This window comes from Dendrobates tinctorius, unplaced genomic scaffold (assembly GCF_039654945.1).
Source record: "Dendrobates tinctorius isolate UK_male_01 unplaced genomic scaffold, ASM3965494v1 ptg000377l, whole genome shotgun sequence".
NCBI lineage: Eukaryota > Metazoa > Chordata > Amphibia > Anura > Dendrobatidae > Dendrobates > Dendrobates tinctorius.
The window spans coordinates 2,857,270-2,877,433 of NW_027362043.1; the positions used below are offsets into that span (position 1 = coordinate 2,857,270).

General features: G+C 47.7%; 1 protein-coding gene and 1 long non-coding RNA gene across 2 annotated transcripts in view; one reads left to right on the forward strand and one right to left on the reverse strand.

Moving 5' to 3' along the window:
* APBA3 (amyloid beta precursor protein binding family A member 3) overlaps positions 1–13,509 on the reverse strand; it is a 73,278-nt gene extending 59,769 nt beyond the window's left edge. Inside the window, exons 1-2 of the mRNA XM_073563026.1 lie at positions 12,778–13,509; positions 8,321–8,360 (exon numbers count right to left, since the gene is read on the reverse strand). Of these exons, the coding sequence (XP_073419127.1) occupies positions 8,321–8,360; positions 12,778–13,329 (592 nt within the window). The 5' untranslated portion in view covers positions 13,330–13,509. The remainder of the gene's footprint in view (positions 1–8,320; positions 8,361–12,777) is intronic.
* A 128-nt stretch (positions 13,510–13,637) lies between these two features.
* On the forward strand, positions 13,638–18,861 carry LOC141075866 (uncharacterized). Its single transcript, XR_012227350.1, has 2 exons — positions 13,638–14,369; positions 14,714–18,861. It is a non-coding gene; the product is annotated as an uncharacterized lncRNA (long non-coding RNA).
* Positions 18,862–20,164: the final 1,303 nt, after the last annotated feature.

The following is a 20,164-nucleotide window of genomic DNA, read 5'->3' on the forward strand; positions in this document are numbered from 1 at the left end:
CTGGCTTACTGACAGGAATGGGGGATCTATCGACAGGGCTTGGAGATCACCTACTCTTCTTGCCAAGACTAGAGCTACTAGTAGAGCAGTCTTCAATGAAAGGCATTTTATTGATGCTTGATGCATAGGCTCGAATGGGGGGGGGGGGGTAAGTGAAGGCGTCTAGGACCAAGCTAAGGTTCCACGTTGGCAGGTGAGGGATGTGGACTGGATTCGCTCATTGACAAGCCGAAATAAACCTGGCCACCCATTTATTTCCTGCCACATTGTGGTTATATAAGGCCCCTAGAGCCGACACGTGGACCTTTAGGATGTTAACTGAGAGTCTCAACTCTCGGCCCTTTTGTAGGAATTCTAGAATAGCTCTAATGGGTACGTCGCTGGAAAATTTTGCAGGGTGAAAAGCTAAAAAATTTTTCCACACCTTCATGTAAATTTTTGTTGTGGATTCTTTCCTACTCCGTAGTAGAGTTCTAATGAGATTATTCGAGAATCCCCTCAATTTTAATAACTCCGTTTCAAATTCCATGCCGCTAGGTGCAGGGATTTGACTTGGGGATGGTGACAGGAGGTCCCGATGGAGTGGGAGTATCCATGGATCGGTTATCGACATCGCTCTCAACCATGAAAACCACAGCCTCTTGGGCCAAAACGGGGCTATTAAGATGACCTTCGCCCCTTCCTCCCTTATTTTCCTGATCACTGTTGGCAACAGTACCATCAGACGAAAGGCATAGGCCTGTCGGAATGTCCAGGGTGCTTGGAGGGCATCGAGCACGTCTGGACTGTCCGCTCTGTATAGCGAAGCGAACCTTTGTACACGTCTGTTGGCTCTTGTCGCGAACAGATCAATGTCTAGTCTGCCCCATCTGGCCGCAATCATCTCGAAGATGTGCCGGCTGAGGACCCACTCTCCTTGATGCAAAGTCTGGCAGCTGAGATAGTCCGCCCTGGAATTGTCCACTCCCCTGATGTGGATAGCAGACAAGAAGTGGAGATGTGTTTCGGCCATCTCTAGAATTCTTTCTGCGATAGACCTTAGCGGTCCTGATCGCGTACCTCCTTGGGGGTTTATGTATGCCACTGAGGTTGTGTTGTCTGTTTGGATTCTCATGTGGGTAACTCTTAGCTGTGGGAGAAATTTAGACATAGCATGATATATCGCTTTTAGTTCCTTCATATTAGACGAATTTCCCGCTTTGAGTTCAGACCACTAACCCTGCACCATATCCTCCTCTAGATGGGCCCCCCACCCCAAGGGGCTAGCGTCCGTGGTGACTATTCTAGAGGGTACAATCCACCATGGAACCCCTCCTGATAGATTTGGGTTCAACCACCACTCCAAGGAGCTGATTACTTCTGGTGATAGGGACATTCTCCCATCTAACCGCCCCTGCAGCTTATCTGCTTCTCGCAACACGGCCCATTGCAATTTTCTGGAGTGGAATTGGGCCCACTGCACCACCGGAATGCATGATATTAGGAACCCCAACAAGGACATGCTTTCTCTCAAGGACATTGTGTTCTTATCACCCGCCATCTGTACCTTGTTAATTATAGCCTGGATTTTTGCTTCAGGCAGAAAGCATTTTTGACTTACAGAGTATATTTGAAGGCCCAGGAACGTCTGACAGGTTACCAGTTGTAGTCTGGACTTTTCCCAGTTGATCAGCCAGCCTAGTGTCTGCAGGGATGAGATAATATCAGCTATCCTACTCTTGCATTGGGAAACCGAATTCCCTACTATGAGCAGGTCGTCCAAGTATGGGACTATTAAGGTGTCCTTTAGCCTCAGAAATGTATTAAGCTTCTTTAGATTATTGTTCTAAATGAACCATCCGGTTTAGAGACTAGAAAGAGGGGGGAATAAAATCCCATTCCCCATTCATCTTTTGGCACTTCTATTAGTACGTGCTTAGACAAGAGCCCCGCTATCACTATTTCCAAGGCTTCCTGTTGCGTTGGGGACTTCAGGGAAGTCAATAGGAAGGAGTTCGGTGGGTACCGAACAAATTCTAGTCTTAGGCGTGATGATATAATATTAATGGCCCAAGAATTGGATGTTATTTTTTCCCATTGGTGGCTTTATCTTAGTGGCCTGCCACCTACTGGTGATTTATCGCTACCGGAACCTGTCCCCTGATCTGAAGGGGCGTTTTCCAAATAGACTGCCTCTCTGCTTGGGATCTTTATTGCCCAGGCAGTCCTGGGGTTTGAAATCCTTTTTACCAAATGGAGGCTTCCTGAAGGCTCTCCTGTTGAAGGGAATGTATGGGTTAGGGAATCCCTTTTTCCTCTCACCCGCTTTTGTCAGGATCTCGTCCAACTGTGTGCCAAACAGGTACTTACTCTGACAGGGCATAACGCAGAGTTTAGTTTTTGTCTGCACATCGCCTCGCCACCCCTTCAACCACAAGGCCCGCCGGGCTGCATTGGATAATCCTGCCGCTCTGGCAGATAGACGGAGGGAGTCAGCTGAGGCGTCAGATAAGGCGGCGGCTGCACCCTTAATCAGGGGAATAGCGGAATGGAGCCTATCTCTGGGTGCTCCACTTTTTATTTTCTCCTCCAATTCATCTAGCCATATTACCATGGACCTTGCCGTGCACGTGGCCGCTATAGCCGGTTTGAAGGCCCCTGTGCATACTTCCCAAGACCATTTGAGGAAAGTATCCGCCTTGCGGTCTAACAGGTCAGATAATGTTCCTGCGTCCTCCACTGGTAAGGAGGATCTGCGGGAGGTGGAGGCCACTGCCGCATCAACCTTGGGGGCTCTCGACCAGGACGCCAAATCATCAAACTGATATTTCTGTTTGGAAGCTAAGGGGATGAAGGTTCTTTGCCCCCCCTACTTCTCCCACTCCTTTTTTACCAGCTCTTTAATTGCTGTCACCACTGGGAAGGCTCTGACCTTCTTCTGGGAGATACCCAGGAACATTATTTCCTGCGGGGTTTTGGGCTCCTTAATATCGAATAGCCCCATGGTATTCCGCACAGATTTGACCAAATTATTCACACTGTCTGTGGGGAAGCAAGCCTGCTCTTCCTCTTCTGAGGTTGGGTATTCCTGGGATCTGAGTCCAACTCCCCAGCCTCTGAGACCTAGACACAAGTGGCAATATCTCTCTAATGGAGGTCTGCCTTCCTTGACTACTGGAAGCGCCTAAGGCTCGCAGTTCTTCTCTGATTATTGTACGGATATCCTCCTTACTACCCAAGGCCTCCTCCCGTAAGGTTTGCTCAATACAGGTCTGACATAACCTCTTAGGGTGACTATCCGGGAGGGGTTGGGAGCATAAAGCACATTCCCTGTTTTTAGCTTTATCCGTTCTCTTGGCCTAAGGGTATACAGACAAAAATAGGACGCCATCAGCTAAGAGCTTGACTCCAAAACACTCACCTGTGAATTTCGTCAGCTTAATACCGGCTGCGGGGTCCGAGACTCAGGCTGAGGCGAGGCGCGAGATGGCTTCTTACGCTTTTTCTCCAAGGGTTCACTCTGCCTAGAGCGTCCACTATTATCCCTCCTGGAGCTGCTGCTTCTTCTAGTGCTCTCACTTCTCGTGCTTCCACTTTTCTTAGTACCGCCATATGGGGATTCCCCTGGCTGCACTTCTTGGAGCGAAACCGGGTCGTTTACTGCCGACATGGCTGCGCACCGGTATACCTCTGGCCGGTGCTTTTATGCAGCCTCCCGGTTTCCTTCCCTTCATACTTCCTCCTCTTTTTTTAATTTTTTTTTTCTTTCTTTCTTTCCCCTCTGCGCATGCGCGGTCTCCTCCCGAGCTACTGCGATGTTTGATCTGCCCCGGAAGTTCTCCCTGCACTTCCGGGCCGCCTGGTCTCTGTTACAATGGCGCCAGCCTGCTCACCTTCTCTGGCCGCCGCGAGTCTCACGACCGCTGCCCCTGCATTACCGGTGCGACATACCGCTGCTCACCAGGTATGTCAATTCTCCCCTTCAGCGCTCCCGGCACCTCATGCGTCCTGCGCAAGCTCAGGGCTTCCACTTCCCTCCCTGGCCTCGCCATCTCCTGGGGGGGTTCCCCGACGCTGTGCCAAGCTCAGTAATGCAGTATCCCATGCTAGGGAAAACTGCTCCAATGCACCCCTGGGTGAGCCAGGCACCCTTCGCCAAGGCCTCACTTGCAGTACCAGATGAGGGGGGAGTCCCTATTTTGGATCCCCCGTCGCTGCTTCCAGCTCTGGCGCCCCAGTTGCTCATATAATGCCGCGGGTGGCTACCAGGCCAGGAATCCTCTTCTCTGTGGGTTCCTTCTAGGAACAGGAAACCAAACTGAGGGAGCGAGGGGGACCGCCCCATTTATCTCTCTGTAGGTTTCCTGTTCCTAGGGGCGGATCACCTCTCTCAGTGGGTGCTGTCGTGGCTAAGAGAAAAATAGTGATATACTCACCTTCCGACGGCCCCGGGACTCTTTCCCTCCTCTCACCACGCGCTCTCGCGAGAGTGACGTCATCGCCGGTCCTTCGTGCTAAGCGTTACTGGGACCGGAAGATGCCGGGAGCGTGGAGAGGAGATCGGGGGCCGTCGGAAGGTGAGAATAACCTTTTTTTTTTTTAAATTTTTCCTTTAACTAGAATACCCGATGCGTTAGAATCGGGCCACCATCTAGTGTGTGTGTATATATATATATATATATATATATATATATATATATATATATATATATATATATATATATACACACACTCACTGGCCACTTTATTAGGTACACCTGTCCAACTGTGTGTTAAGACTTAATTTCTAATCAGCCAATCACATGGCGGCAACTCAGTGCATTTAGGCATGTAGACAGTCAAGACAATCTCCTGCAGTTCAAACCGAGCATCAGTATGGGGAAGAAAGGTGATTTGAGTGCCTTTGAACGTGGCATGATTGTTGGTGCCAGAAGGGCTGGTCTGAGAATTTCAGAAACTGCTGATCTACTGGGATTTTCACGCACAACCATCTCTAGGGTTTACAGAGAATGGTCCGAAAAAGAAAAAAAATCCAGTGAGCGGCAGTTCTGTGGCCGGAAATGCCATGTTGATGCCAGAGGTCAGAGGAGAATGGGCAGACTGGTTTGAGCTGATAGAAAGGCAACAGTGACTCAAATTGCCACCCGTTACAACCAAGGTAGGCAGAAGAGCATCTCTGAACGCACAGTGCGTCGAACTTTGAGGCAGATGGGCTACAGCAGCAGAAGACCACACTGGGTACCACTCCTCTCAGCTAAGAACAGGAAACTGAGGCTACAATTTGCACAAGCTCATCGAAATTGGACAGTAGAAGATTGGAAAAACGTTGCCTGGTCTGATGAGTCTCGATTTCTGCTGCGACATTCGGATGGTAGGGTCAGAATTTGGCGTAAACAACATGAAAGCATGGATCCATCCTGCCTTGTATCAACGGTTCAGGCTGGTGGTGGTGGTGTCATGGTGTGGGGAATTTTTTCTGGGCACTCTTTGGGCCCCTTGGTACCAATTGAGCATCGTTGCAACGCCACAGCCTACCTGAGTATTGTTGCTGACCATGTCCATCCCTTTATGACCACAATGTACCCAACATCTGATGGCTACTTTCAGCAGGATAATGCGCCATGTCATAAAGCTCGAATCATCTCAGATTGGTTTCTTGAACATGACAATGAGTTTACTGTACTCAAATGGCCTCCTCAGTCACCAGATCTCAATCCAATAGAGCATCTTTGGGATGTGGTGGAACGGGAGATTCGCATCAGGGATGTGCAGCCGACAAATCTGCGCCAACTGTGTGATGCCATCATGTCAATATGGTCCAAAATCTCTGAGGAATGCTTCCAGCACCTTGTTGAATCTCTGCCACGAAGAATTGAGGCAGTTCTGAAGGCAAAAGGGGGTCCAACCCCTTACTAGCATGGTGTACCTAATAAAGTGGCCAGTGAGTGTATATATATATATACACATACACACATACATACACACACACACACACACACAGTACAGACCAAAAGTTTGAACATGCCTTCTCATTCAAACAGTTTTTTCTTTATTTTCATGACTATGAAAATTGTAGATTCACTCTGAAGGCATCAAAACTATGAATTAACACATGTGAAATTATATAACTAACAAAAAAGTGTGAAACTGAAAATACTGTATGTCTTATATTCTAGGTTCTTCAAAGTAGCCACCTTTTGCTTTGATTACTGCTTTGCGCACTCTTGGCATTCTCTTGATGAGCTTCAAGAGGTAGTCACCGGAAATGGTCTTCCAACAGTCTTGAAGGAGTTCCCAGAGATGCTTAGCACTTGTTGGCCCTTTTGCCTTCACTCTGCGGTCCAACTCACCCCAAACCATCTCGATTGGGTTCAGGTCTGGTGACTGTGGAGGCCAGGACATCTGGCGTAGCACCCCATCACTCTACTCTCCTTCTTGGTCAAATAGCCCTTACACAGCCTGGAGGTGTGTTTGGGGTCATTATACATCTAATATATAAAGCTCAAGAGTGTGTGTGTGTGGGTGTGTGTGTGTGTCCGGGACAGGCATCAGCACCGTCGCAGCTACAGCCACAAAATTTGGCACAGTCACACATCTGGACCCCGAGAGTGTTCTAAGCTATGTTGTGAGGCGAAATTTTGACCCCGCACGTTCCAAATCACCAATTTTGCCCCTAGCTACATAATGGGGAAAAAGTGTGTGCGCATCAAGCCCCACCCTTTATTATGTCACAATGGTTGCCATGGCGACGCTGATTCATCATCGGTTGCAATGGGGACGTTTATGTCATAACGGTTGCCATGGTGATGATTATGTCATAATGGGTATATGGGCACGGGACTATGGGATGGAGGATGTGTGATTGGTATATGGGCACTGGACTAAGGGATGGCGGATATGTATGACGGGTATATGGGCACGGGACTATGGGATGGCGGATATGTATGACGGGTATATGGGCACGGGACTATGGGATGGCGGATATGTATGATGGGTATATGGGCACAGGACCATGGGATGGAGAATGTGTGATGGGTATATGGTCACTCGACTATGGGATGGCGGATATGTATGATGGGAATATGGGCATGGGACTATGGGATGGAGAATATGTATGATGGGTATATGGGCACGGGCCTATGGGATGGTGGATATGTATGATGGGTATATGGGCACGGGCCTATGGGATGGTGGATATGTATGATGGGATGGAGGATAATTATAATTTGTTATAACTAACCACAGTTAGATACTATGCCCGGGCAGCGGCGGGCTGTTCACCTATAATAAGTGACCTCATTTTACAAACTACACCTCTCAATTAATTCATCCAGGGGTGCAGTGATCATATTGACACCACAGGTGTGTCACAGTATGTTACACCATTGGGCAGTGAAGAAAGAATAACTACATTTTTACCACCAAAATGTGCTTTTATGGTCCATTTTCTCTTGTCACCCTTGTGAAAATAAAAAAATGTTATTTTGCAAACTTCTGATGACTCTTCTATGAAGGCCATATTTGTGCAGGTGTCTTTGAACAGTAGAACAAAGTAACTCCAAAGTCTGCTAATTCTTTCCTTTCTGAAGGTCTTTTGCCGTCAAGCAGAGGTTCTGATTAGCCTCTGTAGCAATCCTATGAGCAGCCCTTACTGACATTTTGCTTGGTCTTCAGGACCTTACCTTGACCTCCACTGTTCCTGATAACTGCCATAACAGGCTAATTAAGGTCTGAAACCAAAGTCAAAGTTATCTGAGCACACAGATGTCATTTTAAAACTGGATTTTTTTTTTCATAAAATATAAAGTAAATGTCACATCTTTAACTTTAAGACTATAATTCACATAACTCTGGGGCAGATTTCTCACTGCATTGTGCTTAGTGGAACCGCAGATCTGAATGTTGTTGCTATAACGCAGATGCTAAAATCACCTCTTAGGGTATGTGCACACGCTGCGGATTCTGCTGCGGATCCGCAGCGGATTTGGCCCTGCGGATCCGCAGCAGAATCTGCTGCGTTGTACAGTACCATTATAACCTATGGAAAATGAAAACCGCAGTGCAGATGCTGCGGAATTTTCCGCACGTTTTTTGCTGTGGTTTCCAATCCGCAGAAAGAATTGACATGTCACTTCTTTTCTGCAGATTCCGCTGCGGTTTACCATCTCCTCCATTGTAGAGATGATAAACCGCAGAATAATCCGCAGATAAAACCACCACAGGTCTTCTGTAAAATCCGCACGGAAAAATCCGCAGACCAATCCGCAGCGTGTGCACACACCCTTACAGCCAACATATGAAAGCAGTCACACATCTGTTGCCCACGCTGCGTCTCACATACCTTTTGGTGGTGCTGGATAATTCTGAGACTGTGGCAAAGTCTTTGGCAGAAATAAGTCACAATTGCAAAGGAAAAGTGGAGAGAAGAAAAAAAAAAAAAAAAAAAAAAAAAGATTATTCCAAAATAATACTGAGTAAAAAACTAGAGTCTAGACAATACACTATTAGACATGCCACACTATGGGTGTGTGCACACGCTGCGGATCCGCAGTGGTTTTTGCTGCAGTGTACAGTCATGGCCAATAGTTTAGAGAATGACACAAATATTATATTTTCACATGATCTGCTGGCCTCTGGTTTTTATGTGTGTTTGTCAGATGTTTTTATCACATACAGAAATATAATTGCAATCATATTATGAGTAGCAAAAGGTTATATTGACAGTTAGAATGAGTTAATGCAGCAAGTCAATATTTGCAGTGTTGACCCTTCTTCTTCAGGACCTCAGCAATTCTCCCTGGCATGCTCTCAATCAACTTCTGGATCAAATCCTGACTGATAGCAGTCCATTCTTGCAAAATCAATGCTTTTATTTTGTCTGCATTTGAAGGTTTTTGTTTGTCCACCCGTCTCTTGATGATTGACCACAAGTTCTCAATGGGATTAAGATCTGGGGAGTTTCCAGGCCATGGTCCCAAAATCTCAATGTTTTGTTCCCTGAGCCATTTAGTTATCACCTTTGCTTTATGGCAAGGTGCTCCATCATGTTGAAAAAGGCATTGTTGATCGCCAAACTGCTCTTGGACGGTTGGGAGAAGTTGCTCTTGGAGGACATTCTGGTACCATTCTTTATTCATGGCTGTGTTTTTAGGCAAGACTGAGAGAGAGCCCATTCCCTTGGCTGAGAAGCAACCCCACACATGAATGGTTTCAGGATGCTTGACAGTTGGCATGAGACAAGACTGGTGGTAGCGCTCACCTGGTCTTCTCCGAATAAGCCGTTTTCCAGATGTCCCAAACAATCGAAAAGGGGATTCATCAGAGAAAATGACTTTACCCCAGTCCTCAGCAGTCCACTCCCTGTACCTCTTGCAGAATATCAGTCTGTCCATGATGTTTTTCCTGGAGAGAAGTGGCTTCTTTGCTGCCCTCCTTGAGACCAGGCCTTGCTCCAAGAGTCTCCGCCTCACAGTGCGTGCAGATGCACTCACACCTGCCTGCTGCCATTCCTGAGCAAGCTCTGCACTGCTGGTAGCCCAATCCCGCAGCTGAAACACTTTTAAGAGACGGTCCTGGCGCTTGCTGGTCTTTCTTGGGCGCCCTGGAGCCTTTTTGGCAACAAGGGAACCTCTCTCCTTGAAGTTCTTGATGATGCGATAGATTGTTGACTGAGGTGCAATCTTTCTAGCTGCGATACTCTTCCCTGTTAGGCCATTTTTGTGCAGTGCAATGATGACTGCACGTGTTTCTTTAGAGATAACCTTGGTTAACAGAAGAGAAACAATGATGCCAAGCACCAGCCTCCTTTTAAAGTGTCCAGTGGTGTCATTCTTACTTAATCATGACAGATTGATCTCCAGCCCTGTCCTCATCAACACCCACACCTGTGTTAATGGAGCAATCACTGAAACAATGTTAGCTGGTCCTTTTAAGGCAGGGCTGCAATGATGTTGAAATGTGTTTTGGGGGATAAAGTTCATTTTCTAGGCAAATATTGACTTTGCAAGTAATTGCTGTTAAGCTGATCACTCTTTATAACATTCTGGAGTATCTGCAAATTGCCATTAGAAAAATGAAGCAGTAGACTTTGTAAAAATTAATATTTGTGTCATTCTCAAAACTTTTGGCCATGACTGTACAGTACCTTTATATTCTATGGAAAACAAAAACCACAGTGCACACGGTGCGGATTTTTCCACGCGGATTTGCTGCGGTTTCAAAACCGCAGCATGTCACTTCTTTGTGCAGAATCCGCAGCGGTGTCATACCTGCTCCATTAGCAGGTGCCAAACCGCAGGGGAAAACCGCAGGCTAATCCGCAAATAGCAGGTCTTTTGACCTGCGGATTTTGCAAAATCCGCAGCAGAATCTGCAGCGTGTGCACACACCCTAAAAGTAATGAATCCTCAAGATACACAAGAATGTGCCCCATTATAAAAAAAAAATAGAAATATTACAGTGCACCCTTCCCTGTCAGTGCAGCGAAACTGGCAGAACTGTAGAAGCCTGGAGCAGACATCAGTTTCCCCAGGGCTACATAAAGCAGCTGCACCCATCTCCTCAGTTTCCCCAGGGCTACATCCAGCTGATGCAGCCGTCTCCTCCGTTTCCCCAGGGCTACATCCAGCTGCTGCGCCCGTCTCCTCAGTTTCCCCAGGGCTACATCCAGCTGCTGCGCCCATCTCCTCAGTTTCCCCAGGGCTACATCCAGCTGCTGCGCCCATCTCCTCAGTTTCCCCAGGGCTACATCCAGCTGCTGCGCCCGTCTCCTCAGTTTCCCCAGGGCTACATCCAGCTGCTGCGCCCGTCTCCTCAGTTTCCCCAGGGCTACATCCAGCTGCTGCACCCGTCTCCTCAGTTTCCCCAGGGCTACATCCATCTGCTGCACCCATCTCCACAGTTTCCCCAGGGCTACATACAGCTTCTGCGCCCATCTACTCAGTTTCCCCAGGGCTACATCCAGCTGCTGCGCCCGTCTCCTCAGTTTCCCCAGGGCTACATCCAGCTGCTGCGCCCGTCTCCTCAGTTTCCCCAGGGCTACATTCAGCTGCTGCGCCCGTCTCCTCAGTTTCCCCAGGGCTACATTCAGCTGCTGCGCCCGTCTCCTCAGTTTCCCCAGGGCTATTCAGCTGCTGAGCCTGTCTCCTCAGTTTCCCCAGGGCTACATTCAGCTGCTGCGCCCGTCTCCTCAGTTTCCCAGCGCTACATTCAGCTGCTGCGCCCGTCTCCTCAGTTTCCCCAGGGCTACATTCAGCTGCTGCGCCCGTCACCTCAGTTTCCCCAGGGCTACATTCAGCTGCTGCGCCCGTCACCTCAGTTTCCCCAGGGCTACATTCAGCTGCTGCGCCCGTCTCCTGTTTCCCAGGGCTACATCCAGCAGCTGCGCCCATCTCCTCAGTTTCCCCAATGCTACATCCAGCTGCTGTGCCTTATTTACTTCAAGAAGTGTAAAGGCAGGTTTATACAAGCAGATTTCTTCTGCTATAACAAGTCGATCATCACATTTATGGCCCTTCTATACTGGCTACTACAAATTTGATGGAGACAAAAGGTTGCTGTTAGGTCATTCTGTCCCCATACAGCATGCATATTGTCAGCAGCACATCCTCTGCTTAAGACTAGACGTGCTGTCGACAAAGCGGATTTTAAAGAGGACACTTCACTTGCTTAAAAAAATAAAAAAGTTAAATGCCTAGTAAAAAATCCCTGAACTCCCGAGTCTGAAGGTTGTTCACATCTGGTGCCGAATTGCTCCATTGCAAAAATATTCACATTTGTTTCTCATGGAGCATACTTTCCAGTCCTATTGGGCGTTTCTTCTCTGGGGGCGTGCACTTTCACCACTCTCTCCCAGATACTGCCAATCACAGCTTGGCAGCCTCTGACACTGATCGATCAGATGCAGAGTTGTGATTGGCAGTATCTAGTAGAGAGGGGTCAAAGTGCACGCCCCCAGAGAAGAAACGCCCAATAGGACTGGAAAGTACGCTCCATGAGAAACAAATGTAAATATTTATGCACGTTTATCAGCCGATATCATGTTCACAGGTCATTGTAAAGGAAGGAGAAGAGTGCGCTTCCTTTATATATCCCCATTCTTTATGTATTGCCTGCTGGCTTTAGGGAATTTCTGCGGTAGGATTATGGCTGCAAGTGAAATTGTGAGGAGCAAAGGAATCAGCACATCCATCCAACAATGAATAAGATAGATAAAAAATGTATAGGAAAACCATGTATTCCGAGGATGTAAAAAGCTGACGCGCTTCTTGGGTCCTAGAGTAAGGGCCTTAGACGCCAGAAACGCATCAGCTTTTTACATCCTTGGAATCCATGTTTTTCCTATACATTTTTGATCTTTTTCATTGTTGGATGGATGTGCCATTTCCTTTGCTCCTCACAATTTCATTACTTGGCTGAGCTTCACCAGCAGGAGCGGCACTCTCCAGCATTGGACTGCAAGGCGTAGGGAACTTATGACCTGCCTCTCTCAGGACTGTGGGTGTAGGCACACAAACACCGTGGTAGGCCTGTGATCAGAACTGTAACACCATGATTGGGCTGTACACATAGTGCAGCCCCATCCATTCCTACAGAACACCAGGACAGCGCCTCGCTCAGGTCACGCAGGTGCTACACATCCGGCAGATCCTCCACACTCCCCCTAAGCAGGTCATCGGGGTGTTAGAACAGGATTGGTCCTAGCGCTTGGCTTCTGATGACACCCCATTAACCGTTAGGCATTTCCCCCGCCCCTCTCCTATTGGGACGCCAGCCAGTGGCAGAATTACTGATTGGTACCTCCTGAACATGGCGCGGCTCGGCGTCTTCTCGGGACGAGGACTCCTTTTCCTCCACTCTTCCTGCGCACTGCTCATTGCCTGATACGGCCTCCAGCCTGGCCAGGGGCATCCCAGTGTCACCAGCCGATAGCGTGCCCGCCGAACACTGGAAGAGGGTGAACATCCCATCTTTGTCATTCTCGGTCAAGAAGAGGCCATGGCTGCCAGCGGCTTCCATGCTGGAGTCTGACATTTGCCGCAGTCCCTTGCCCGTGGCAATGTGTAGCAGGCACGGCTGGCATCCATGGCTGGCATTCCCGAGGGAAGCCTCGTCCTCATTAGCAGGGCAGGGGAGGGTGGGCAGCTCACTCAGAAGCTCCTCCATGTGGAAGGCAGTGCCCAGCTGGCATTCCGTGTCCACCAGCTCTGGAGGGGGTCTGGTGTCCATGTCCGGACAGCTGTCTACACGTGGGGGCGCTCTGCTCTCACTGCCCCCCGAGCCCTGGTCTAAGTCCATGGGTGGACCTGAGAGATAAGAGGGCAGCGGGGGCACTGGCCCCTGGAACTCCATCCCGTCGCCCTGCAGATAGGAGCGGTGCCCGGGGCGCACATCTGCCTATGGTAACCACATCCCCTAGCAGCAGCGGTGCACGCTGTCACTGCCTTCCGTCCACAGTAACGTGCGGCTTCCCGGTGGTGTTGTACCCCAGAGCTCCGCCGAACGGGCCGCTGGGAGTTGTAGTTTTCACCAGGAAACCTTGCACGGTGTCGCACAGGAAGACGGCGCTTTACGGGCCACTGGCAAACCGGAAGCTGCTGGGAGAGGACACGCCCACGTCATGCGCAGCCCATAGAGTTGCGTCAAGATGGGCGGAGCTATTTTGAGGATCTCCCCACACATATTCACTTCACTCCGGTCTAGAGACGCTTCAGTGCTGAGGTCGCTACTCCGCAGAGGAGACGGTGAGATCCGCACCAAATCCCCTCCGGTGTAAACAGTTCAGCACTGAAATGTTGGTTTCAGGAGCTGCTCATACAAACGCCATTGTAAGGCCGGGGTCACACTGGCGAGGAATACGGCCGAGTGAGAGGCGCTAAAAGCATGCATTAGACACGGACCAATGATTCTCTATGGGGTCCCTCGCACCAGCTGTATATTTCTCATCCGTATTCTACGCTCCGTGCCACTCGCAGCATGCTGCGATTGTCAGCGTACTACGGCCGTAATACGCCAATGCAAGTCTATGGGTGCGCAAAAAATACGGATTACACACGGACCACACGTGTGACCTGCGAGCAATACGCAGGTCTTTTGGCTGGTGACAGGAAATGGGGCAATCCATCATCAGGAAGCCTAGACATGCAAATGAGCTCAAAAAGCACTCCAGACATCACGGAAGTACGCCTCCACGGAGTACAGCAGCAGCATGGCGTCCACGTACATAAATGTGGAGATGCTCATTGTCCTGGTGCAGGAGCGTCCCGAAATCTGGGACCAACGCGATGCCAATTATGCAAACCGGGCAAGAAAGGAGGCGTCATGGAGGCGCATCTGTCGCCAGATGTACCATGACTTTGGTGATCGGCCACGTGAGGAGCAGCATAAAATTCGTAAGTACAACGCAAAACATCAGTAACCTTAGCGCGCAAGAAAAAAGGAATCTAGAATCAGCACCCCCCATTCCTGTGCATGTAATTTTAGCCTCATGAGGCCGTTCGATTTGGATGTGACACGTGGCTTCACACAGCCATAATTTGGGGTTAGGCCACAAGCTCCTCATCCTCCTAGACAAAACAATTATTAAGTGTAGCTAAAGAGACCCTGTGTATCTGCCCAATTAGATATGCCACCATGGGTAGAAAGCACACCCCTGAAGGCCCCATGCCTAGACTACTGGTAGAAAATGTGACCTCTCAAATATGTGAATTTGACAATATTTCTTGTCACATTGCAGTGGAAGATGTGATGAAACGCTGGTGAAGCATCCGGGACCAGTACCGCCGGGAACGCCAGCAGCGGTCCAGGAGTGGGGATGCTGGATATGTTAAAAGGAAGTACATCTACTATGACCGGCTGAACTTCCTCGCCCCAATTCTGGATCTGAGACCGTAAGTAGATACCTCACACCACATTACACAAATACTTTACAGGGCCAAAAATATTGATGTATTTTTGCCTCTGTTCTATTTCATAACTGAACTCAATCCAACATTACGGATCGAGGAACGGCCTCAGAGGCAGAGCCCATGATAGATCCTGTAGGGGATGAGGTGGCTGGCACATCTTCTCCCCCTACAAGAAGGATGGCAGAAGATGAGGCATCACAGGACAACGCAATGGCTGCCCAACACACAACACCACCAGGACGGTCTGCTGCTGCCCCATCACCCATCCTGGAAGAGCCGGGCAACTTGAGCAGCAGCCCAACTGGCCAGATCAGGGCATCCCCACAGGCTGCTCTTACATCACGGCGAACACGAAGAAGGTGCCAGATCACTATTCAAGAGAGCAGGACCAATGTGGACACAGGGGTGCTCAATTATTTATAAAGAGTAACTACAGATGATGGGGAGGAGGCCTACGCACGTAGCCTCACCCTTTATCTCCGTGCCCTTACCCGTGAGGTCAGGCTCCGTATTAGGCGATGTATTCAGATCCTGCTTGATGCACCCCCCCCCCCAATACCCCATATGAGGTTTTCGAATTTCTGGAGAGGTGGCAGCTCTCCCCCCCGAAATCTAATGCGCATGAGACCATTAACACAGATGCTTGCTCAAGCAGGGTCCGAACAGCCCCTAATACGTGGGCCAACACCTCAACCCCTTCCTCCCACTACCCAACCTTCTATTCCGCAGCCCCAAATGTCAGCCTCTAGCCAACCCCACCAATATGGCCACTTGTACCCACCCAGTGTTGGAGGCTGGTCCCAACCTGGTTGGGGACGATCTGGCTATCTTGGTGGGTATGAGCCATGTGCCTACCACAGCCAACAAGATGCCCCTCACCATCATCATTACTCTGGCCAGTATCCCCAACAGTCCCAGGAGGCCGGACAATTCCAGCATCATGGGCAACAGTATGGCCCCACACAGGGCGATGTTGGCCACAGTGTCCAGCAGCACCCACAGGCTGCTCTTCCACGTTCCCCTTCCCCAACCTATGAGGATTTATGAGTCTGACGGCTGGAGAAGTCTAGTGCGGTTTAACTGGTGCTCCAAATAGAAAGGAAAAAACAGGTGTTCTCCATCACCAAACTTTTTTACATAATTTAACATCCTTATTTTTTCACAGTGTTTTACAATCATATGAAAGAATCCATCATGACAGGCAAGGCTACCTCACGCCTTTCAGACAGATATTACATGTGTGTACAAAAGAGAATATTTCAACGCGCTATACTGTAAAATGAAAGGATGAAAATACACTACTCACTTGCTAATGCCTAGGAAAGGAGTGCTGGCCTTAGTGAAGTAGTCACCTTTTTTGCTATCAATCTCTAGTAAAACAAATCAAGACAACCAGCCTTCAGAATATCACGCTCTCTCTATGTCTTAACAAGTGAGTTTTGTTTTTTCATCCTTTCCAGTATAGCATGGTTAAATATTCTCTGTTCTACAGACAGGTAATATCTGTCTGAAAGCCGTGAGGTAGCCTTGCCTGTCATGGTGGAATCTTTCTATGATTGGAAAACATTATGAAGAAATGTGAGTGTTATCTTTTAGCTTTTATTTTGTTGATGGAGCTCACCTTTTTTTTTTAAATCTAGTTTAATATTGTCATGCAGCAATGTTGTTATTGCCTAATCTTTTTTTGGGTTATGTTATGTAATGTTACTTTTCAAAAAAATTAAAGAAGGCACAAAGGGTCATTTTGCCCATTGCCAAAATGTTCTTTTGGCAATATTATGTTTGCCTTTAAGCAAACAAAAAAAAGGCAAAACTAAAAATTTACTATAATTGACGTCTCTGTGTGATTTTTCACAATCCCTCACAACATACTTACATACACTAACCAATGCAATGAAACAGTCATAGAAACATAAGGGGTTGAGTAATATATATTTAGACACACTTAAAGAAACAAATTATAACATAGACACAGCATGCTCTTGCCAAGAAGTTGCCCCCTCAGGTGAGATAAAGTAATTATTGAAAATATCACGCACTTTGAGGCCAGAGAGCGGTCTACGTTGAGGGTTCATAGGTGGTCTCACCCTGCGCACATTGTTCGGCCAACGCACAACACCATCAGAGGATGAACAATCGTATCCTGGTAAAGTTAGGCAGAACAACACAGGCTTTCACAACTTCATTGAAATTTTGTTTACTCAACTGAATGGCAGACTGTAGTACCCGCCATTTGGCACAAAGAATCCCAAAGGAACACTCCACCAGTCGCCTAGCACGTGATAGGCGCAAGTTACAAATTCAGCGACTGTGGTCAAGGTTGCGCCGGAGATATGGCCTCATGACATTGGGGATATGGCCTCATGACATTGCGCGATAACAGAAAGGCCTCATCTGCCACAAGGACATAAGGGACTGATTCTTCAGGGGAGCCTGGTAGCTGGCGTGGTGGTGGTAGATCCAACTGGTGAGTGCGTAGCCGCTGAGCCATTATGGAAGTTTTGAAGACTCTAGAGTCTCCCGTCCTTCCATAGGCCCCAATGTCACCAATTCTAAACTTGTATTGAGGGTCTACCAGAGACAACAATACAACAGAAAAGTATTGTTTATAATTGAAGAATTGGGAGCCAGAGTTCGGCGGATTACGCACCCGGATATGTTTGCCATCCAGGGCCCCAATACAATTTGGAAACTGGCAGTCCTCCTCAAAGTCCCTTGATATCCTCAACCAGTCTTCCATCCTGGAAGTCCAAAAACATCAGTTACATGCCGACCAAACTTGGGAGGAATTGAGATAGAATACCACACACATATTTGGTTCCACAATGACTAAGTGATATGCAATACATATTAGAGCTAACATTCTGGTGTGTAAGTTGAAACATATTTGGAGTAAGATGAGGGCATAAAACTTTGTCCAAGAAGGCAAAAAAACATACTTTAGCACACACATTATGAACATAGAGAATGTGGTTGTGTAGTACATACCGTATTGTGAGTAGAAGTCGCTCTGCAGATATCGCTTTGCGCATCCTTGTGTCCTGAAAGGTTAGCCCAGGGCGCACTGTCTCCAAGAGTCGATCAAATGTGGTAATGCTCATGCAACAGTACTGGTAAAATTTCTCAGGATGCTCCCACAGAGAAGAATAGAGGCGGTGAAAATGACCTCTTGTGAGTCGTTGCCTCAAAAGTGGATGTACCCACATGCGTCTCCTCCGCGGATCCACTATCACTGGGTATGGTTGCCCAAAGCGCCGTGACAAAAGCCAGTTCAAGAGAACCTGCTCAGTTGTATTGAATCTCAGACCCTCTGCCATGTTGCACAAAGAACAACAACACACCTCGTGAAAGCAAGCTCACAAATGTACAGTATGGAGGCAGCCACCTGTTTCTAAGTGTAGAAATAGGGTGCAGGCTAATGATTAAAATAGTTAGCAGCCCTCAAAACCGTTAAATGTCCATTTTGCAAGGCTGCGAGAAAATCTCGCCATACGGATTGCATACGGATACCATACGGATTACATACGGATGCAGACATGCGCAAAATACGCGACCGCACCTGGCTTACGGATGACCTACGGAGCACTATTTAGGGGTCATTCATCCGTATTACGCATGTAAACTACGGAGCGTATTTTGCACTGGTTAGTGTGACTCCAGCCTAATTCCCTCATCTGGCTGCTGGACAGTGACAGAGCCAATGTAATACTTAATGACCCTGCCGAATTTTACAATTCTGACCACTGTCCCTTTATGAAGTAATAACTCTGGAATGCTTCCATGGATCCCGGTGATTCTGAGACCGTTTTCTCGTGACATATTGTACTTCATGACAGTGGTAACATTTCTTCTATGTGAATAAAACAAATGTGGCAAAAATTTTGAAAATGTTGCAATTTTACAAACTTTTAATTTTTATGCCCTTAAATCACAGAGATATGTCACACAAAATAGTTAATAAATAACATTTCCCACATGTTTACTTTACATCAGCACAATTTTGCAACCAAATTTTTTTTTGTTACGAAGTTATAAGGGTTAAAAATTGACCAGCGATTTCTCATTTTTCCAACAAAATTTACACCACCATTTTTTTTTAGGGACCACCTGACATTTGAAGTCACTTTGAGGGGTCTATATGGCAGAAAATACCCAAAAGTGACAACATTCTAAAAACTGCACCCCTCAAGGTGCTCAAAACCACATTCAAGAAGTGAAGCACCTGGAAGGTTAATAAACATGAACTAAAGTAATGTGGAAGGAAAAATTAACATTTTACTTTTTTTCACAAAAAATGTACTTTTTTATTTTCACAAGGATGTCAGGAGAAAATGGACCCTAAAATGTGTTGTGCAATTTCTCCTGAGTACGTCTGTACCCCATATGTGAGGGAAAGCCACTGGGCGCATGGCAGGGCTCAGAAGGGAGGGAGCACAGTTAGACTTTTTGAATGCAAAATTGTCTGGAATCAATGGTGGCGCCATGTCACGTTTGGAGACCCCCTGATGTGCCTAAATAGTGGAAACCCCCCCCAATTCTAACCCTAATCCCAACCATAACCCCAACACACCCCTAACCCTAAGGGTATGTTCCCACAGACAGTAAATGCTATGAGTTGGACACTGCGTACAGCCGCAGCGTCCAACCCCCAGAGGCCAGCTGTTACAGCATAGTGGAGGGGATTTCATGAAATCCCATCTCCACTATGTGTGCACGGACACCTCTGACTTCCCTGCAGAGACACATGCGGCGCGTCTTTATAGACTGCAGCATGTCTATCTTACGGAGACGCTCAATCTCCGCAAGATAAAGTCACCCACACAATGTATAGGGACATGGTGATTCCACATGGTTCAATGAACACATGAGGAATCCCCTGCATTCAAAAGCGCTGCCAATACTGACTATGGGAACATACCCTAACACCACAAGCCTAACCCCAACCCTAGCCCTTACCCCAACCATAACCCTAACAGAATAATGGAAAAAAAATATATTGTTTTTAATTGTATTATTTATACCTAATTAAGGGGGTGATAAAGGTTTTTGTTTTTTTTTGATCACTGTGATAGACCCTATCACAATGATCAAAATAAGCCAATAGGAGAAATCTATTGTTGCCGGGTGCCGGCCGGCAGATCTCAGTTGGCACACTGCGCATGCGCTCACCATTTTCTTCCTGGAAGAAGACGCCAAGGCCCGGGGAGGAGAGAGAAATAGGAAATCTGACTTTTTTTCCGTGAATAACGGTGATCGCAACACTGGGGTCAGTAAAAACT